Genomic DNA, 21923 nt, shown 5'->3' on the forward strand with positions numbered 1-21923 from the left:
AGCTGCTCAAATAAGTCAGCTTCTCTTGGAGTATTGTGCCTCTTGTTTGCAGACTTTGTTTCCTTCAGGAAAAGGAACTGAAAAGGTGCTTGGGGAAAAAAAATCACAGGAGTGATTTAAGGGCAAAGTGTGTGAAGGAAAGTGGGCTGAATGAATGATTTAACGAGTTTGTTTAGGATTGCTTTGTAGTTATCTTTATAACCACTTGTCTCTGTGTGGTTTATTGTCTGGTGGTAGTTTCCTCTGTGTGTGTGTAAGGGAGAGAGGATCCATCGTGTTTCTTGCTGCTGGCTCACAGCGGGAGTTATTCAGGTCTTCGGAGTGCTGGGTCTAGGCCATAAAACTTGCAGGAAATGTTAAGTATTTGGAAAAGACTAAACCGAGTCCTGTCTTGGGTAGCTGTGACTGTGAATGGTGATTGCCTTTCCTGTAGTACCAGCGTGCCTCTTTGAAGCAGAAGGATGGCCCGGTGGTGTGTGCCTCAGTGAGCATGTGTGGGTTTGCTGGCGCTGGCCGTGCCAGTGGCCAAGCAGCAAGTGCAGTGATGGGGACACTGTGTTACTGGTGAAAGACTTTCCAGCTGTGCTGGAACAGGAGGTGGTGGCAGGGTTGTTGAGGCGGCAATGGAAATCAGTGCTTGTGCTGTTCTCTTTAAGTTTTGTTTTCTCGATCTTTGGCCTGCATTCCTGTTTATCACTTCTCCTGGAGGACATGGTCTCCTTTCTGGCTGACAGGAGAAATCTCTTGGGTGCTCAATATGCACGTTGACTGACAGATGCGAAGAGCTTCTTAATTCTGGGATGCCTGGAGTGCAGATGATGATAAAGGCTCTTCTGTAAGAAGCTTATTCCTCAGGGCAGAGGGCAGGGAGGAGTAAAGGAAGGGATTGCCAAGAGCTAGGCAGTGAGTGGCAGCTGGGGGTGGGTGGGAAGCTTGGGTGGCTCCTTCTATATATCCTGATTGGGTTGGGAAAAAAATAAATAAAGAACTCTTTCATGTTTTCCTTTGATTCATTTTTAAGCATTCTTTAAAAATACTGTCCCTAGCCTTGAGCAGGAGTGAGATACCGCAATGGTGCAGCATGGTTGGTGCAGTAGATAGCTGCTGGAATTTGGGAGGGAGGTGAGGTTATTCCCAGCTCTGCTGCTAATTTGTTGCACGACCATGACCAAGACATTTTGCCTCAGTGCTTCTGGGCTTTTTTGCCACCTAGTCCTCTGATCTCTTTATAGATTGCAAGCTGTGTGAGAGTACATGTTGCTGCCTGCTGTAAGCACAAGAGGCCTTCATGTTTGTTGGGGCTTCTTGCAAAGGACCATGAAACAAATACTACATAGTCCAGTCAGCATTTAGGGAAAGACTGAATGCTAATCTCTTTACCACCTGCCTCCTCTGTAGGGGATGTTGTCTATGTGATAAGTGGCGTGTACTCGCTCTGTCCCTCCTGTTGTATTTATTCCAATCTTAGCAAAATTGCTGGTAAGTGTTTTTTTAAAATATATTTTAAATCAGTTTACAACAAAAAAATTTTCTAATGTCCTGAGGATGTGAGTGTGTACTTTTCCCCATAGCATCACTGCAGTCTTAGGGAGATGCACATGTGGGAGGACAAGGTCTCTAGTCCTGGCATGGTTCAGGTGTTACAGGCAGGAGCCTTTGGGCACCAGGAGGGATGAGCTCTCCAACCTCCGGTGGAGGGGATGGATACCTGCTCTTGGGGAGGAATCTGGGCATAAAAAGGCGAGGGTTTTGCATACAGAGAGTCTCTTTAAAGCTTTCTTAGGGACTTAAGTATAGGATTTACAGCTGTCCCCTTCTCCAGAGGACCAGTGTGGTTGCCTTCGTGGCAGTGCAAGCTGGGTAGGTAGGGATGAAATCTAGAGATTTGAAATTGGCAGTTGATGACTTTTAGGACAGAACTGCTGTGCAAATCAGCAGTGAAGGATAAAAATAGATTGATTTGGAGTGGGACTTTATGCATGAATGAAGAAATAACAGATGAATTATGAGTGTCACCTCAGGCAGTCTGATGAAAAGGCGCTTCTGCCTCCTGCATAGCTCTAGCTTGTGTGATTCTACTCTTGGGCTCAGGGTCAACCACCAGGTTTCCCCTCCAAGCCTTGTCAAACAGCACAGTGATCTGTTTATACCAAAAAAATAAAAGGCCCAGTGAGGAGAAATGAAGGGGAAGAGGTTTGTAACATGGTGCTTTTCTTGAAGTGTTGAGATGTGGCTTGCTTTCTGTGGCTGTCCTCGGCAAGGTTCACTGCGAGGAAGGCTTTCTGTGCCCTCTTTCAGCCTGTCTTCCCCGTGCCCAAGTTTAGTTTGAACCCAGGCGTTGTTTATAGGGTTCAGCAGGAGGTGATTTAGGATGCAGCTCCTCACCATGGCGCTATCGGTATTAAAAACGCCGTGTTATGGCCCATGTGTTTGAATTCTCTGGAGTCAGGAGTTATGTGGAGCTGCCACGGTTTCCTTGGAGTGGATGCCTATCTCTGACATGAAGCTGTGGACTTTTAACTGTCAGCTGTTTGTATTTAGGAGCTGGCCCAGCTTTGGCCGGGGCTGTGGGGACCGACTTTGGCAGAGCTGCACAGGCAGCAGCCTTGCCAGTCCGTGCCCACATCCCTTTTTGGCTCTTTTCCTTATTCTTGTCTCTTCCTTCTTATGAGTGCTAAAGCCTGAGTGAAAGAGGGCGAAGAGCCTTTTCTATCTGGGAAGTGATGATTAATGATGATAAACGGTGACCCTTATGCTGAGAGAACCGTTTGTGCCTGCTTGATTTCAAACCCTTATATGAGTAACTGAATGCTGCCCCAGGGAGCCGTATTTTTTTTTTTTTTCCCCTCCTATTATTATTTCTTCTCACTGAAGGACTTTCTTTGCCTATATTCAGGCTCTGCGTATGGATTTGGAGGAGACCAATATGCAACACTGCCAGAAAGTTAGAAGTTGTTTCCTTTGATCTCTGTTGGGACAGACTAGGAGGATGTTGCAACTCCTTGCTTGTACCTAATCCTTTTACAGATTAGTCTTAGTCTGTGCAGGGGAAGGTGAATTGGTTGATTTTCCATTATGAAGAAGAAAATCACTGGACAAATTGCCTATGTGGGAGGGCAAACCCGCCCCCTACGTAAAGTCTGGTATCTTGCCTGCTCTCTTTCCTTATGAAAAAGTAATGCATGTTTGCAAATTGGAAAAATCTGTTCCTTGTGAAGAAGTGGTCCTGCACAATTCCAGGTCCTGAGAGCTTAAGGAATGGCTTCTTTGAAGCCTGCCCACACAGGATGCAACTCTCTGTTGTGTCCCATAGGGCTTGCCTGCCCGTGGAGCTGGTCTGATTGATTCCATGTGCAGATGCTTAGTTTGGAATCAATCAGGATTGACTCTTCATGTGCCAGCAAACACGTGGCCTATTTGATGTCACTTTCTTTTTTAAAGTGTACACAAACTTATATTGACAAAAAGAATTCCCCACACCAAAGTCAGAACAACAACATTGCAACGCTGACAGAAGTGGACAATTTACACACACTCCACCCTTTGTCCCTTCACCATGCTTGTATCTCTGAAGCTCAGGTATTCTGAAGATTTTGTGAAATTTTCATGAAATCTGAGCCATTGCCACTTTTCCGGTGAGAATGACGGCTGAATGGGAGGAGGAGAAGTCGCTGCTTGTGATGTCTTTAGCCAGGGTTGATAAGGTTACATGTGCCTCTCCTCATCCCTGCAGTATTTTAGAAGAAATTGGACCTTGGTGTGGGGGTGGGGAAGAGAAAAATGGGGGATTGCGCTGGTGTTAAGTGAAGAAACAGAAGGTAATTATGTAATGATGGCTAGGTCATGCTGCAGAAGCTGGTAGGAAATTAACCATCTATGTGTCTTTTGCGGGCCACATACACACTTGCAGATGTGTGCTGCTGACAGTTCTGAGTTCCTAGCAGAGGTGCTTTCAGCAGCCTCCCACCCGCATCCCTGGGGCTATGCGGTGGTATTTGTGGCCTCCCTGGGACTGCCTTACTCCAGGCATGAAGAAGGCAGCAGAGTGCAGATTCAGCACGTACCCCCTGACAGCTGGGGCTGACTGGTCGGGAATGCAGTCCTGACAGCTGGAATCGGACTGAGAGCAGCCAGCACGGTGGGGAGAGCAGGCAAGAGAGGCTGTGTGGAGAGATGGACAAACGCACGCATGCTGTGTGCAGGCGCATGTGGAGAGACGGCTTGTAGGGACCCTGGGTTGCTCACATTCCCCCTTTCTTCCGCCTCCCTCCCTGTTTTGTTCCCAGTTCTCTCAACTGCCTGGATCATTTTTAAGAAATGCATGCACACCCCTGTGCAACCGTTGTAGTGACACCTGGCAGAGCCATTAGAGCTGAGGCTCAGCATTTCCATTGAAGCACCCCCCGTCCCACCTCTGCTTTTATGCAGGTTTACAAATGTAATGTAATACTGCCCATAACTCAGCAATTCAAAACCTTTGGGCGAGTCGGTTTCTAGCCTTACCGCTCTTGTGCCAAGGTGCATCATTCATAATTTGTGTTGTGGGAGATTGTTCCTTGATGTTCTTGAAGTGGTTATCATGAAATCAAGCTGCCTAGAATTGGCAGCTGCTTGTTGCACGTGACAATGTTCTGGTCAGGTGTGTGTGGGTTTTTTTGTGGGTTTTTTTTTTTTTTTTGGTTGTTTTTGTTGTTTTTTTTTAAATTTAAATTGGCTAAATTGTGAGGGCTTGTTCAGCAATCAGACATAGCTCTGAATCCTTTCACCCCATGAGTGCTGCTTCACATTGAGCTTTGGCTGGAAACACCTTGAAATGCTGCAACAGCTCTGTTTGGTAGATTGCATGAAACCACTTTGATGGTCCTGGAGTGGTTCCTGTGGTCAGTTAGGCAATTGGTATGAGTCTGCAACAGTGGCAGCCAGCAAGGCTTGTAAGACTTACTGTGAGAGATGTTCTGAACTGTCGTGTGTTGGAGCTTGGCTTACTACTGTTGTTTCTGCAGGTGGAATATTTTCAGTCCCCAGGCTTGTCAAGACAGTACTCTGCTAGCACTGGGTGCTGAGGGACAGAAGGCTGAGGCTGGAAAGGAGGGAGAGGATAGAAAAGCTTGTTTAAAAAAAAAGGGCATGTTCTGTGTGCACATATGAAAACAGGGGGAGGCACTGGGTAGCTGTGGGACAGAAACCAACTGTGCAGCTAGTGGTTTTGGTTTTTTGTGCTTTTGGTAAGTCTGACATGCCCTGCAGTTAATTCTTTCCACCCGTCTTCAGCCCTCCCCCTGCCAGACCAACAACAAAAGCCCCAACTCCTGAAAAAACAAACAGGCAGAGGAACCTGGGCCAAAGCCAGATCATTGCATGTCAAGCTCAAGTGCAAAATGAATATCTCACAACTGTGTTATAAAGTCCTGAAATGAAGGCTTTGCAGTGGAAATGCTGACAGCCCCTTAAGTAGAATAGTATACCGTAATTAGTGTTCTGTGTTTAATGTGCCAAACAAAGCGCAGTAGGGCTAAATGTAAAACTCCAAGCCTTTGTTTTTCTGGAGCGGTAACAGGAGATCAGACAGCGTGTTCAGATGGTGGATTAGAGCCTACGACGACGTGTGCATTGGTCCCTGGGGTTTAAACGTGCTTTTTTGTGGTGGGGCTTAGGGGTGGCAGGAGCCAGCTGTGAGGGTTGGTGCCCCACATCAAATGTCACTTCTGTAAGAAGTAGACAGCGATTTCTTAAATGCTGACACTGACAACGTACAGCTATGGTGCATTTTCATGTGTTGGGTGCCAGAGAGTATTGGTGCGACACTGCTGTGTTGCAGTACAGAAAACACGCTGGAGTATGTGCAGCGGTGCTGAAAACCGGGAGCAGAATATAGGGAGATGGATGTGAAAACCACGGTGCTTTGTGAAACTGGCCTGACATTGGAGCTCCATGTGTCAGTGTGTTGGACCAAACAGTACTGGGGTCTCAAGCTGGGCCATAAAAGCATTTTATTTTTAAGGCAAAAGAACAGATGATTATGTATCCACTCCTCAGACAAGGATAGGGATGTGCTAGGGAAGGCTTTCCAAAGAAACCCTCCTGGGTTACGTATCTCTGGGATTTCTGCGTCCACTGCTTTCTCAGGAGTACGTGTCTTTGCAATATACATTATTAATATAGCCACATTCAGGCAGGAGAGGGATGAGGGCAGGCAGATTGTGCAGTGGGTGATAGATGAACTCTGATGGATGTTGTCTTTTCATGCTGACTTGATGCCACTACTTAATTAAATGGATTCAAACGTTAACTGTGTTATGCACAGGCCCATGGGAAGGCTTTTAAAATATAACTTGTCTGCATGTGGACATTTATTGAAGTAGCCATTCTGGAGTGGAGTGGAACTATTGTGCTGCAAGCAATCCCTCTGAGGATGCTGCTGTTCATGAATAGGTGCTCACAAAGGCATGGAGAAGAAGGGGGAAGTTGAAATCAAACTGTTGCTTCAAGAATAGGATTTCCCTTTCCATAGGGCAGCAGAGGAGAGAATGGGGGAGAAGTTTCCAAGTGCAAAGCAGCAGTTCTTAGCCATGACTTTGTTGAGCAGGTGACCTCTTTGCTGCTGTCTGTAAATGATCCTAGATATCAAAAAGGCAGATTGAGTGTAAGGTATTAGTGGGGAAAAAAATAATGGAGAACAAAACAGAAGACTATATTATTCTGCTCTGTAAGCACTTGCTGTGACTACACCTTGAAAGCTGTGTGTTGTTTTGGTGTTTCCTCTTCATCTCAGGAAGGATATAGTGGACCTGGAAGGTCATCGCAGAAGAACACCAGAGCTGATCAGAGATGTGAATTGGCTTTCAGGAGAGCCATGAACTAAGAGAAGACTCTTGTACTTGGAACCCAAATGACTTGGGTTGATAGCATAGCTCCTCACAAAATCATGAGCCACCTAAAGGTGATAGGTAGGTGGGGATTAACTATCCACGCTCTCTTCCTGTACAAGAACTAGGGCATATTAAATGAAACTAGTAGAAGTGAGGTTTAAAACAAGCAATGAAAAGTTGTTCTTCTTGCAACATGTACCAGACTGGTGGAGTTCCTTGCCAAAAGATGTGAACATGTTGTGGTTTAACTCCAGCCAGCAACTAAGTACCATGCAGCCACTTGCTCCCCCCCAGTGGGATGGAGAAGAGAATCAGAAAAAAGGTAAAACCCAGGGTTTGAGATAAGAACAGGGTTTTTTAATAGTTGAAATAAAATATGATATTAATAAAAGTAATAGTAATGAAAAGGGAGACAAGAAAGAGAGAAATAAAGCCCAAGAAAGGCAAGTGATGCACAGTACAATTGCTCACCACCCACTGACCAATGCCCAACTCCTTGAGCAGCGATCGGCCCTCCCAGCCAATTCCCTGTGGTTTATATACTGGGCATGATGTTCTGTGCTATGGAATATCCCTTTGGACAGTTGGGGTCAGCTGTCCTGGCTGTGCTCCCTCCCAGCTTCTTGTGCACCTCCTCAGTGGCAGAGCCTGGGGAATAGAAAAGTCCTTGACTTGGGGTAAGCATGACTTAGCAACAACTGAAACATCAGTGTGCTATCAGTGTCACTCTTCGCCAAAACCAGGACAAGAAGGCTAAGCTTTTATAGACATAGTGAGTAAGTTCACCATAGAGAATTCTACTGAAATAGGTTAAAAACTGAGAAAATCTATTTTTGTTATTGGGAGATTGACAGGAGGTGAGAGAATCAGATTTGCTTTCCCTGCTCTTTAACAGTATCATACACAAGTGTATGGATAAAGTTTTTGCTGACACTTCTTCACTTATGGCCACAAATGGGAACAGGAACTGGGGCTGGATACTGGTGTCTGATCCAAGCTGGCCCATCTCATGAAGTCTGGAACAGACACATCTGCTTGCTGGACATGGTTTTCCCAGGCTGTAGCCTCTTGCCTCATGCTGTAGGTACTGGGACACATGGGCCGCCCTGTACAGCAACACCAGTTTTCTCCCCTTGGTGGTCTTTCTGAGCACTAGAGTGATGCATGTATTCTCTCAAATGCTTTGCTGCTTTCTTTCTATGCTTAAATAAATTGTCTTTGTAGAGAATGACAAGTTTTGGGGCTCAGAAGAGAATGTGGATAGTATTAGAAGGCAGGAGGTGAGATGATAGAGTCAGAAAACTCTTCAGTTTCTTTAGCATTTTTTCTTTGGGGAAGAGGGGCTGAAATACTACCAAACTCCTGCTTAGTCTTTTGCTGGCCTGGGGTGGATGATGGGGTGAGTAGCAGCATCATTCAGCTTACAGCTGAAACTTTGAGGGATGCCTGATGGTAAAAATGCCTTTCTTCTGAAATTTTCCTTTTCTCTCTTTCAAGCTGAAGCCAGACTGCAGAAGCCTGCTGGTGGGCCAGCAGGGACACAGGAGCTCGTACCCAGCAGCAGCGGCTCAGTAGTAAAGCAGTGTGGCTGTAGGGAGGGTTCCTGTGAGCCCAGGTCGGGCAGGACTGCCACTGTGACTATGTTGTCCCCTTTGGCACCTATTTTGGTGGAAATTACTACTGTGCTGGGTGGGCTTACTGCTGCTTTCTCACAGCATGCTGCTTGGGTGTGCAGGCCAGTGTTTGCCTTCTGCATCTGCTGCGTGGCTTTGCAGTGTAGGTGGTCCCGAAGGGATGCAAAGGTTGGAAGAAGGAGAGTTGCTTGCAGGGGGATGAAGTTGGGTTGATCCTTCAGGCATTTCTGTGTTACCCTTCTGGCACGTGGAAACAATTGCCTGTGGTGGTAACTTCCTCAAAATAGCAGAAGCAGCTCATGCAAGTAAGAAACTTGCTCTCTGGGAATGGGGAGCAGCTTATCATGCATCTTGTTTTGTGAAAAGACAAACGAGGCTGGCAGGGACTGTTGAGGCCAGCCCTTCCAAGAGGATTGTCTGCGCCTCAGCAGTAAGGCAGTGGCATGGTTTTGTCAGGCAGGCGTGGGCTGCATGGGACCGTGCCTGAGGGGGGCAAGGGCTGCTCTCACACCTGCTCCTTGACCGGCAGGTGGGACTGGGCTGCAGCAGGGCCCACTCCCTGGGGAGGCTGGCTGCCCTGAATACCTGTCGGTACCTTCAGTCCTGCAGTTCAGGGCTCTGCTGGTCTGGTCCTGCCAGCTGTGCGAACTCTCTTGGGATCTGGTGTGGAAGGAGCAGGGTAAGTGAACTGCTTAGGCACTAAAATGTCTTTATGTGTTTGTGCAACTCCGAGCAGCCAAATTTAGATGTAAGCCTGTAAAATGGTTGAATATCAGATTGTGCAAGATGGGTGATAGCTGCACAGCTGATTCTGGTTTTGGTGCCTAAGAGTGTGTGTTGAGCCTCCAAATTTGGAAAAAAATTGACCTTAAATGAATGGAGACGGGGTGATTACAGGTAGCATAGCAGCAATGCAAAGCGAACTGCAGAAACATGTTGCGTGTGGATCAGTTTGATAATGCTTGCAAATTGCTTAGGGAACCTTGACTGATAGTGCCAAATGCTATTAATAGAAACCTTGAGATGCAGTAACAAATGCGGATAGCCAGCCTCCTCTCTGTGCCTCTAATTTAGGCGCACAAAATGACAGGTTTAATCTTGCAGTTGTTTCCAGGCTTGAATGTGGGTGGTGAGGTGGCCCACGGGTTGCCTGGGAAGGACGTGTCCGGTGACGGTGGGAAGCAAATTGGGCCGAGGTGGAAGCTGTTGGAAACACAGTGTCTCAGTTCTGCAGGGGAACTCTCCAGCCCCTGTGGGTAGCTCAGATCAAACTTGGAAAGGTGTGTCAGGGAGTTTATTTCCAACTGGGCTGTGCTGAAGCATCACCTGGGAGACTCATATGGTCAGCAGTGGTTGTGGCTGCGTAGGACTGGGAGCCCGTGCTGGCCACGCTGAGGAAGCGGGTTCCTACCTTGTACGTCATAACTTCCAAAGTGGGATAATGGCAGTCCTGTGTCAACAAATTTGCCCCTTGCTGGCAAATGTTAATTCCCGATTAGGAAGCTAAAGTTGGTGTACTTCTGCCCTAATTAACTATATTAATAATTTCTTTCTTTTAGCAGGCGAGCTGAGAGGAGTCCTGTTTGTACTGCATTGTTACCTGTTGCTTATTCTCTCTGAAACATTTTCCGTTCTTCTGTCTGGTTTTGTGACAAGTGACTGACTATCTCTTGCCCTTACGTTACTAGTCTGGAGGTTGTTCACGGGGATAAAGCTGTGTTGTGGGCAGGGCGGTGGGAGTGGAGCTCACAAGTGTCGTAAAACCAAATTTGAATGTGCCTTACTCCTTTTCAAAGCGAGTTGTTTTTAATATTCAAGAGTTATCATGCGGAGGTGTTCTAAGAGCATCCGTTGGATAGGCTCAAGGTGACCTTTCAGATTCTTTACATTAGGAAGGTTTTAAAGCTAAGACTGGGGAGTAAAAGAGGGATATTCCTTTTCAGGAAGCTAGTAATGAATCTCTGGACACAGGTATCTGTTCCTGTGGCAGTAGGCCTTGTCAGTACCAGTGGTACGGTCTTGATAGTCGTTGTCTTTCTAATGTTCCATTAGAAACTGTTTCTAATTGAATGAGTGATCTGTTGGAGGCCAGCAAATGCTCACTGGCAGTGGAATAATTGGACCCAAAGACCAAGATACTTCTTTTGTGTCAAGCTGCATGCTGGCCATGGGAGAAAGGTAGGCTTACTGCCTGCTAGTATTGCCACAGATGGTCCCTTGGCAGAGCAGCACGAGGCCCCCACAGACCCTGGAGAGGAGGGGACGCTGGAGCACACGTGACTTTGTGCAGTCGGTGGGGTGGGAGTGCCAGGGGAAACCAGTTACTGCTCTTCAGTTTGTCTTAAAGACTCAGAAGGGGCAGGTTTTTCTACACCACCAAGTACAAGGTGGGTTTTGGAGGTGCAGCTGGGTTGATCTAGTTGCCAGTGAAAGGGGACAGTTTTTCTTTTCCCTAGCTTTGAGGTCCCCATGGCTTCCCCAGGCTGGCAAACAGAAAACAAAAACTACAACATGGTTTTCTGCTGGCTTGGCCTGCTGGGTAGGTGCTTGCTATGCCAGTGCTGGCACGAGGGAAATGGCAGGGGAACTGGGCTGAGTGGGATGAGGGAGGAAGGACCTGTCCCCTGCAGAGCAGGCAGCTGTAAGATGAGCCCGGCTGTGGCACAAGACTGTGCTCTGAGAGGCTGATGTACATCCTTGCCGAGCAAAAATATACCTGTGGGTGAAAGCAGGTTGCTGCATTGCTGTTGAATAGCTGCATAGCCAAGGTCAAGTAGTACCTCTTAGGATGGCTGCAATTACAGCCAGCCTGAGCTAAAGCCCGTGCTGAGCAGCGTAAGCACAGCGTTGCTAAATCGATGTTTGCTGACAGCACCAAGAAATTGGTGCCTTATCTAGGCTGGAGCACTTGAATGGCACATGTCTCTTCCACCTCCTCCTCCACTGTCAAGAATGCAGTTTCTGTAGGAATGCAAACCTCTTTGGTTTGATGAGTTGGGAACTGCTGATACGATCTGGAATCTCAGCAGTAGAAGCATTGAGTTCTTTTTTTGCATTTGTTGAGGCTGCTTTAAAAATAAATGTGTTTTCAAGTATTGTGAGAGAGACTGGAGGAGCAGATACCCTAGCCTCCCTCATTCCTTCCCATCTCTGTGCTCCCCCCCCCCCCCCCATTTTTGTTCCAGCATTAAGTTGGAACAAAAGCATTTCCTTTCTTTACCAGTGGATTTGTAAATGTATTTTTAATTGTATGTTTTTATACTTAACAAAAATCTGGTTCAGTTTTGTAAAAGCTATTTTTTCAGAGATACTAATTTTGCAAGGGAAGGGGACAATTTGGTGTTCTTGCATACTGTCTCAAAGTATCTGGGGTATGTTATTACTAAAAGGGAAAAAAAGACCAAGTTGTTCCAGAGACTGGGGCATGAAATCTTCTACTTGCCATGCCACTGGTTTGAAGGCAGGCCACATTTGAACTAGCTGAAGCATGGATGGGTCACTTCGAATGGTGGCACCTCAGCCCTGCTTTACCTGCTGCAGCAAGGTGGTTCTCCGCGTGGGGTTACTTCTGTCACTTCTTTAGTAACCTGGGCCCTGAGCTCAGTGAGACCTTGTTTCTTCACCCTGCAGCTGAACTCCTCTGGTCTGGTAAGCTGTGAGGTGAGGGTGGCCTGAGAAACCTGCCCTGCCCCTGCCTTTTGTGCACTGTGTTGGTATAAATACAAGATGCTAGTCTTCAGGGCAGCTATTAAAGATAGCAGTAATTATTACAATAGTAACTTCTTATGCCGCGTCCATGCCCTTAAGGCCTTAACCAAATGTAACTTAGATGATGATAATTAAAAACAGAAAACTGTGACCCAGTAAAATCCTTGAGTTTGGCACAGACAGCAGTGCTGAGGAGGAGTGTATGCGTCAAATATATAATATGTAAAATCAGGCTGTGCAAATGTAAAGGAAAGAGAATAATCTTCTGTTGGTCAAAACAACCTCAGGGCTGGGAACTGGTCTGTGCTCAGAGACTGAGTCCTTTCATGCCACAAACCACAATTTTTGTGTGGTGTAATCCCACTGCAACCTTTTGCTTTGGGGTAATTGCTAAATTCTGATGTTTTCTCTGCCGGGGAGTGCTCCCCAAAATACTGCATTGTGTCTGTCTGTTGCCCTCCTTTCCCCTTTTGTTTTTGCTTTTCCCGGCTTCTTGCCACAGAGGCCTGGCTATGAATCTTTGTATCTTCCAAGTAGCTCTTCTCAGTTGCATTTTTCTTTTCCTAAAAATAGTTGACATCTTTGCTCAGGGGGAAAGCAGACATTTTGCTTTACTGTCTCTTGCATGGGTCATTGGCATGTGGGCTTGTGAAACCAGTCATGTAAGCTGCTGTCTCTTGATATTCCTGGGGAGGGATGCCCTGGGCCACTGGACATGGTTTCCAGATCGAGCACTGTGGGAAAACTGACTGTTCAGTTCCTAGGAATACACGGGGCTGGGACCAGGCTGAACCATCTCTGGCTGGATGGAGGAGATGAGGAGAACAGGTCAACTTGGAAACGATTTTCAGGAAAGAGCTCTGGAGAAGGTGGTTTGCTGCTCTTGCTGGGAGAATGGGAATTGGCGGGCCGTGAATGTGAGTCCCAGTTTCGCACCAGTCCTGTTTGCTGCTTGCAATCCTCTCTGCAGTATGCTCTGGCGTAGACAAAGTAATCAGTGAATTGACAACTCCTGTGTACCCCAGCAGTATTCTACTGTGCCTGTCTTGAAAACTGAGTAGAGTTGCTTCTATACCTGGGTGCCTGTCAGTGAATTTCTAGGAGCTGTGATTCTTCTCATCACCAGTGTGAACCAGACCATCAGCATCTGTGTACGGGTCCATGTGAACTGCACTTGTATTTCATGATTCTTCTTGTTTTCTTTTTCATGTTCGTTAGGTGACTTTGGAGAAGGTGTTGGGGATAACTGTGTCAGGAGGCAGAGGACTAGCCTGCGACCCCAGAACCGGCCTCGTTGCTTATCCGGCAGGGTGAGTTGCTAACCGCATTCTTCAAAGCTAAGATAAACCAGGACTGATGCATCAACTTAAATATATTTGGGGTGTTTCCACTGTGGCTTTCTGTAGGGAGGCTATTTACTGTTCTTCAGTCTTTTAACACCAGAGAATGATGAGACTCAGAATTGCTGGTGTAATTGGCAAGGGAGAGGGATTGCATTTTACCTGTCAAGTTTTAATGGGATCCCTTTTAATAAAACCCCTCTCCTTCCTCTTGCTCTAAGCTGGGAATTAAATACATTGTGGACTTTTTAAGTATGCTTTATAATGTGGTGAACTTAGACATAACTGGAAGCAATTCTCAAGCCAGTGAGTACCTAATGAAGCAGGTGATGCTTTCAATGAATTGACAAAAGCCTTTTTGTATATGCCCTGCAATTTATGAATCTCCACATTCCTCATCCAAGTGCAGAGAAAGATTTCAGGCTGACAGCCCCTTGTATGTTGGTTCTCTGGAGTGCAACACATTGTCAACCAGTCTTAAGTCCAAATAGAGATACCCACAAGTATTTGATGGACATCCATATTTGATGGACAGTGAAAGTGCTACCTTCTGGATATAGCTGAGGGCTGGAGAGTGGCTTTGTGCATTGCATATTTAGCAAAATCGTAGACATCTGGGGCCAGATCCTGATCTTGCTGAAGGCAGAGCTCACCCAAAGGGCATGTGTCCCTGGAGGCGCAGATCATGTCAGAGTTGCTGGTCTGTGGGATGGGACTTGTCTGAAAGAAGGTAGCCCCTGAAAAATTTTAAAGGAACCGTGAGAGGTGCAGGTAGAAGTCTCATAAGGGATGGCATTTTGAAAAAGCTGGGGAGGAAACACATCTTATCCTGCCAGTGGAAGTGTGGCTGTTGAGATGGGGTATATGACATATATCATATGACTTGGATGAAAGGATATGATACTGTAGTGGGAATAGATTGGGAGGACAGAAGAGCGACTCTTCAGGAAAAGCCTGCAGTGCTTAATGCAGCACTGCGTGGGGATACTCCAGCTGGCTGGGTTGCAGAAGTCTGTATGAGCGTGGCTCTTCCTCTGAGCTTGTTTATTCTGCTGGTCAGCAAGCTAAAGGAGAAGAGGAAGGACAGTATCTCCAAGTGGCATCGTGCAGAGATACTCTTAAGACATGGAAGCTGGAATTACAGGATAGGAACTTCCACAACAGTTATAGATGATGTTTTCAAGTGTACAAGAAACAGGCTAGCAACACTTAAGGATTCTGTGTTTGTGGCCAAAATAAGAGATGGGGTCAGTAAAAGTGGCTAAAAATTTTTGCCCATTCTGGTGATATCCTAGTTCACAGAATCGTTGTAGCTGGTGGGAAGCACTTGAGATCTAGACCAACCGCCATGCTGAAGCAGGGTCACTTAGAGCAGGTTGCCCACAACCTCTTTGGGCAGCATGTTCTGGTGTTTGAGTACTGTCACAGTAACGAACAAACAAAAAACAAAAAAAAAAAGGGGGGGGGGGGAGAAGTGTGGAGTGTTTGTTTTCTTTTCCTTTGTGTTCAGATGGAATTTCATGTGTCCTAATGTCTGCCCATTGCCTCTTTTTCTGCCAGTGGGCAGTCTGTTAAACTGCAAACAATTTGAGATCCATGTCTGCACTTGACCATATCTGTTATGCTTGAACTCTTTGGAGCCAGGCAGATATATTCCAGCATGTGTTGTCTCTTCCTCTGCATCTTTTCTGACGCTGAATATGCTCACGCTTGAAGAGGGCAAGGAGCGAGAGAAGAAAACAAGTAAACAGATGTTTTGAGCTCTTGCATAGCTAAAGATAGATGCGTTTTGTTAATAGCAGTGTCCTCTGATGAGCTTGTGCATTGATTTAATCAAGCATGAGGACACCTGGGGATTCTTTTGGGTAATTAAAAGGTTATGTGGTTCCTTAGGGCTTTACAGGGAAATTCCTGTTCTTACTTGTTGGTGGTAGCATCTCATGGCCTGGACACGAAACCTATGGAATATACCAGATGTGTGTTGTAACAGTTTAATGGCTTATATGACTTGCTGCTATTGTGCCGTGGCTGGTCTGTTTTGTGATGCTGTTATGATTTGCTGCAGTCAAGATAGTCTCTAACAAAACTAGCATTAGCTGAGTCAGAACACAAGAGGGGTACTGGTGCAGACCTTACTAAGTTGATGCAAGTTCAGTTTGTTGGGTTTTATCTGGGGTCGTGTTCCCCGCTCCCCCCCCCCCCGCCCCTTCTCATTTCTGGTGAATTTCTCTTGAATTGCAAGAATCCTGGCATTTCTGGTGCATTGGCTTTATTTTGTTTCTGTTTGTTTGAATTTACTGTACACCAAAGCTTCTTACAGGAGGCTGATGTAAGCAGACTGGGTATGGCCCAGGCACAGTTGGTTCATGACCTGTCCAGGCAACTTGGTCATCTTCAGCTGTGCCTCAGGTATTCCAGTGATTTCTTCAGCCTTTGCTCATGTACTGAGGTTTTGCAATCCTGACATGCAGATTCTCTGCTCCTCCAGTTTGTCCTACACCTAAAACCTGAATTTATGTAACAACTCTATATATTCCTAAGAACACTTTCAACATACCTGAATTCATTTGGTTCAGATCAAAACAGTTGCCCCAGGCATCCTGACTTCATCCACATCAGGCATACAAATAACTATGTGAACGAGGACTTGTGCGTGAGAAGCTTTGGCATTCTTTGAGCGGGACCTTAACTCTGGTCTCTGGTTTGCCTAAAATGATTAAAAAAATAAAAAATAGTTGCTTTTCTGAATTTTCTCTTTGCTGGACTTTCTGAAATCTGAGAAGTTTTTGAATCTTGTGAAAGAAGCAGTTCCCAGCACAACGCAAGCTCATTCCAACTCCACAGTGGTGCCAAAGAGCTGAGTGTTACATTACTCTTTCTTTTCCTGCTCACTGGCTTTTGAACCTTTTATCCTTTCTCTTCGTTGACCCTAACAAGGCTTTCTCTCTGGCAGTGTGTGACAGCAGCTTTGCTGACCCTGGTACTGTTTTGGTAGGATGTTTGTATTGTATAGGAGGCCTTTTCTTCACATCTGCCATGAAGGCTAAAGGCACTGAGTACTGCAGATATTCTAGGCCACCACTTTCATATAAAGCTGTTGTTTGTCTTGGGAGATAAGTCAGTGTAGGAGAGAAAATTACATCCTCTCCAGAGATCTTATATCTGCTGCCTGCACTTGCCTATTCTTATGCTGGCAAGCGAAATAAACCCAAAGTTGCTTAATTTGATCTCTGTTAGGGTTATGCAGTGAGTAACAAAGTTGTTCTTGTGGGAGGAGTGAGTGGGACAGAAATGTACTGAATTTTTTATTTCTTGTGGCAGGATTGATGCTCTGTCCTTTTCTTTCAGTTTTTTTCCCCCTTTCTTTTTTCCCTGCCCTTCTCTCATTTTGGTTTATTATCTTTTTTTTTTTTCTTTTTTTTTCCCCCAGTAGCTAGTTGAGGTCGTGTTTCCTAGAAACAAGAAGGGAAACAAAGCTAAGAAAATCCTCTGAGGATGACTAGTATTAAAAAAGGGGGGGGGAAAAGTGTGTGTGTGTGTTTGTGTAAAATGTCTATCTGTTTAAATTCTAGACCAGCTGCTCAGATAACTTGAGTCCACTTAACCTGTTTTTGGTTTTGGGATTGTGTTTGCAGTTGTTTTTTAGGCCTTTAGGTTGGTGTGAGTGATTTATTTTGCTTCTATTATTTTTTCCTGGGCTCTCAACTGGTCATGGTAGCTGGTTGCGAACCTTGTCTTTGTGTGAGGCACCTGCCTGCTTGAGGGAGCAGCCTGTGCTTTTTCTTGAGTAGGAGCAGGAAAGTAGTGTTTCATACTGGTTGGTGTGCAGTGTCTCTTAAACACTGTTCTGTTATGTTTTGGCCAGCTTAAGCCTCTCTCTAGCTCTGCTTCTCAATTCCCAGGCACTCTAATAAAGGTTCAGCTCTCTAGCGTAGCTCTTTACATAAAGCAAATTACATAAAGGCGGACAGAGGTTTAATATAGTCAGTCCTCTCTGAGCCATAGTGAAATGAGTTTCCTTGGGTTTCTCTCAGAAATTACTGTGGCCAGTACAGACACAGCCCCTGCTAGCTCTGTGTGTGCGCAGCACGTTTGCTGAAGAAATGATTTGGATGCCCCCATATTCAGTACCATTTCAGAATGACTAGTCACCCTTATTTGTAGATAGGAAGGGAGGAACAATAATCAAAGGAGCTGTACAATCAAAGTTAAGGTGAAGATATTAAATCTTTTCCCCTGCTGCTTTTTGCTGCAAGATCTTGTTGAAGTGCTAGGCTTGTTCTCGCTTCAGCTTTATCACCTTGAGGCTTTTTTTTTGAGATACAACAGCTAATATTTAAAAGTGAAGAGTGGCATGATGCGTTCAAAATCAGAAGATTGCACAGCTGTCTGGGTCGCATTTTATTTTACTGCTACTGTGGCATGCCTGCTGGATGTCAGCGCAGCAGCCTCTTGTGTGCCAACCTGCACTGCAGCAGAATCAAGCCACAGCCTCCTCTTCTTGTTTCACAGTCTCTCCCCCTGTTCCACCCATTCCGCATCCCCGGCTGATTTGCAGTACTGAGTAGAAGCCTCTTAACTCTGTCACCCCTTCTGAGTCATACCCTCCTGGTCCCTGTCTGCTGGTCCAGGGAGGTGTCAGGTCCTGCACTGACAAGGCAGTGACCACAGCCTGTGTCATAGTGAAGGGAGGAAGGGGATGAGCACAGTGGGAATTGAGTGAATTTGTATTAATCTAGCTAGGAGTCTGCTCAGCATGTGTGGAGCAGTCTCGCGTAATTGAGTGGTAAATTCCACTGGAAGCTGAAAGAGTGAGGATTTTTCTTTTCCAGAAGTGGTTGCTGGTTTGCTCCCAAATACCTCTTTCCATTTCCGATAGACAGGCTGTAAGGCTAAGTGATTTCCAGCTCATCCACATGTGGAGTCTCTTGGAAAGTTTTAATCATTTTCCATCATTATATAGATAGATTACTGCACAACATAGTAAGTTATCAGCTTAGAACAATTTCCCTTTACCTGGAGCTGCGTATAACCCATAATGAAGTAACATTTAGGATAAACCTTGCATAATTTTATGAGGCATGATGCCTTGCTCTTCCTTTCCTCTTTAAAGTGAAAGGTTTTGGTCCGTGGGGTACAGGAATGGACTGTGAGAGGCAGGTCTAGTAGTTGACTGCCAGTGAATGAGGCAAAATGCTGTTCTGAGTTCTTTTCAAGACTTAGGACCATTGTGCCCAGGTTAGTCATCTTGATAGACCCAGTGTAGCTTTTGGTACATGTGCAGTTTGTGCAAAGCTCTGCAACTCTGTGCAGGTGCAGTTCTTCACTAATTCTTCCCTAGCATAAATGCTAATGCCATCAGGCTGTATTCCAAATGCAGCTTGGATGAGTTCAAGGACACTGAAATATTCAGACTGCTGGGTTGTCAGTAGATAAATCCGGTTCTGGTGATGCAGGCTCCTTCAAGGAGCTTCCAGACCTCTGAAGGCAAATTTCTGGGCCTTCTTTGTATGTTCTTTTCTGAAGGAGAATCCTGTGGTGTTGTAAAGATTGTAGAAACCTACTCTAAAACGAGGACAAGTTCTCATCTGTGGTTCAAAGTGAATTTCAGTGGCCACACCAGAGGCAGCTTGCTTTGCCCTCTTTAAAATGGGACAGTTGCCTTTCAGGAGTTAAACCTCTTTCCTGGCCCATCTCCCAAGAATCTGGACTGTTTACGTATTTCTTCTGTGAGGGTATTGCGCTTGTACCTGCCATCTGGGAAGATTTGCCAGCTGGTAAAATTGTGGTGGTGGACCTGGAGACGGAGATAAGAAAATTCTTTTCATTGAGATTGTTAGACACAACTTGAAGAGCTGAGACTGTATCTGGGTTTGAGTTGGGCCACTACAACCAAACCAAAAAAGTTTTTCTGTGTCGAGAGGCAGCAACATCAGGTTACAGTGTCCTGGAAGTGTCCAAAAAGATGAAAAGTAACCAAATCCTTCCCTCCATTTCCTTCCCCAGCAAAAGCAGATTTCTCAGAAAAAAGCAGAGATACTTTAACTCTTAAATCTCCCTGTCTTAAGAACCCACTGGAGGGAAAGGAGTGTATCTGCACTGAGGCATCAAGACCTGAAGTGTAAAATACTTCTTTTCACTCCTTGCTTTTATTGATGTAGATTTGACAGAGATGGGGGGCTGTGGAAGGCTAATGTCGTTGTTTTTTGGCAAGTGAGCAAACTCTGCACTTGGGACAAGAAAATGGAGATCCCCTTTGCAACAGTGCTTTATTCTCAGTCCAAAGAATCATAATTTTGATATTTTATTTTGCATTGATGGATTTAAAGTGGCTATGGCCTTTCCCCTGCTGTCTTGCTGTTGGCCTGTGAGATTCACAGATAACAACCATGCAGTCCTGGAGCAATTGCCCTCTTCCCATCTAGGTGGCAGCTGGGTCTGCTCTGAGTCCCCATCATTGCACTTCAGACAGAAAAGACCCTGCCTAATGGAGTAGGTGCAGTCTTACCTGTATGAGCTGTTTCCACGTGCCTGTAGAGCTAGGCAGCAATTTCTACACTGATTTTTGCTTGGTCTCCCTTTTTGTGAGTGCTGGAGACCCTTCCACATTGAATCTATGTCTCTGTAATAAAACTGCACCTAAAACGTAGAGTTGTTTGCTGAACGGTTGTGTGTTGATCCAGCTCAGCTGTAATCTCACTTGGTTTGGCAGAAGCGGAGACGAAGCAGCAAACAGAGCAGTACCGCAGCCATCATCTAGAGCTGCGGGCAGACTCCCCAGGTTTAAGTACTTAGCAGAATGGAATCAAGGCTGTCAAACTGACTTCCAGGCAGTTTCCATCAGCCAGCCTCCAGGCATGTGTGCATGCGTGGGGGCTTTTGATGTCATGTCTAATTAAAGTCTTTACCTATGACAAAACAACTGAGGATGTAACACTTGGTAGAATGTTAAATAATGAGATAGCTGCGAATCTCCAGACCTGCAGCTAACCTGCCGCACAGCAGAAAAGAGAGAAAAATAGGACAAACCCTCAAAATAGCTGTCAGAAAAGCTTCTTGCTAAATCAGAGGGAGACTGTGTCAATTCTCTGTCAAAAGTGCTGCTGTCTGTGCTGCACATGGTGAAGATTGCAGCACTGGGGTGCTGCCAGACTGCTGGGGGGAAGGTATGGGGAGCGTGAGCCCTTGACTCCAAGAGCTCAGCTGCTGGCTGGGGCGGTGGTTAATGTCATCTTTGCCAGCAGTGGCGTAGGTAGAAGCTCTTCTGGTGGACAGTGAGAATGTTGTGGGATTTTTGGTTTCAGTCCCTGTGTGACTTTGTACCTTGTGTCACACTTGGTTGAAAAACTAGTCAGGGCGGTGCTGATGTTTGGGGTTGCCAGCTCCCTTTGAGACAAGCTGCTGTTTTGCTGTACATAGAGCTGCTGTTGTGCTGTACATGGAGCTTCTGGTTACTTCTCCAGAGTGCCATATGCTAATCCAGCTGTCAAGTTAGAAGGGGGTTGGTCACTGTCCTGTAGCCAGCTGCTACAGCCCTGGGATAAGCAGAGATGAGATGTGATGCTTTGTCCCACAGTTACTATTTGAGGAGCTGGCAGCAGCAATAGGTCTGATAGGGCATCCTCCCTCAAGCCGCCAGGTACTGATGTGCCCATTTATCCCCTGTCTTTCCACAGAAGCCATGTGATAGGAGTCCTTTCTCCCAAACCCCTTCCTTTGCGTACACCCCATCCTATCTGGGGTGAGCCTGTGCTCATCTGTGCATCTGTGCTTCCTCCTTTCTGTCAGGCACCCAGCAAGGGCTGGGCTCCGGAGCTGTGCTGGATGTAGGAGCATGCTGCTGCATCCCGGCGGAGCCTCCCTGAGCGAGGAGCAGCAATCTGCTTCCTCTTGCAGCCCTTCCAGTGGGTTGACCCACCCTGTTGACAGGCAGTACCTGCTCTCCAGGATCAGGGATGAATCACAGGTGAAGTCTGGAGACCCTTGGTAGCAACAAACTCTGCTGTTTTTTAAAAAAAAACCACGACAGGAAGCCTTGACCTGTTTAGATTGCCAGATGTTTTTTGACATTTAGATTGAATTGAGAATTTTTCAAGGGAACAGTCCAATTGCAATGAAATATTTTGGGATACGCTTCACAATTTTTTTCACCAGGAATTCTGTGGAGAGAGGAGGTGTATGAGTGGGAGCCTTTTCCCAGAACAAATTGTCTGAGAACATCTTGGCGTGTGGCAAACCCTCCTTTGAGTTGAGCAGAAAACTGGTTTCCTTTCAGAGGTGAGCTGGTAACTCTTCCTCCTTCCCCTCCTCACCTCCAAAATTACAGGGTTGGGGGCAGGAAAATCATGGAATCATAGAACAGTTTGGGTTGG

The 21923-nt window shown here is 46.0% G+C and overlaps 1 protein-coding gene across 5 annotated transcripts in view; it reads left to right on the top strand.

Moving 5' to 3' along the window:
* The window catches only part of MAPKBP1 (mitogen-activated protein kinase binding protein 1), a 103921-nt gene that overhangs the window by 17446 nt on the left and 64552 nt on the right, over positions 1-21923 (top strand). For all 5 annotated transcript variants that reach the window (XM_055716082.1, XM_055716083.1, XM_055716086.1 and 2 more), the window contains exon 3: positions 13430-13521. In XM_055716082.1, the coding sequence (XP_055572057.1) occupies positions 13430-13521 (92 nt within the window). The remainder of the gene's footprint in view (positions 1-13429; positions 13522-21923) is intronic.

This window comes from Falco cherrug, chromosome 7, assembly GCF_023634085.1.
Source record: "Falco cherrug isolate bFalChe1 chromosome 7, bFalChe1.pri, whole genome shotgun sequence".
Classification (NCBI taxonomy): Eukaryota; Metazoa; Chordata; class Aves; order Falconiformes; family Falconidae; genus Falco; species Falco cherrug.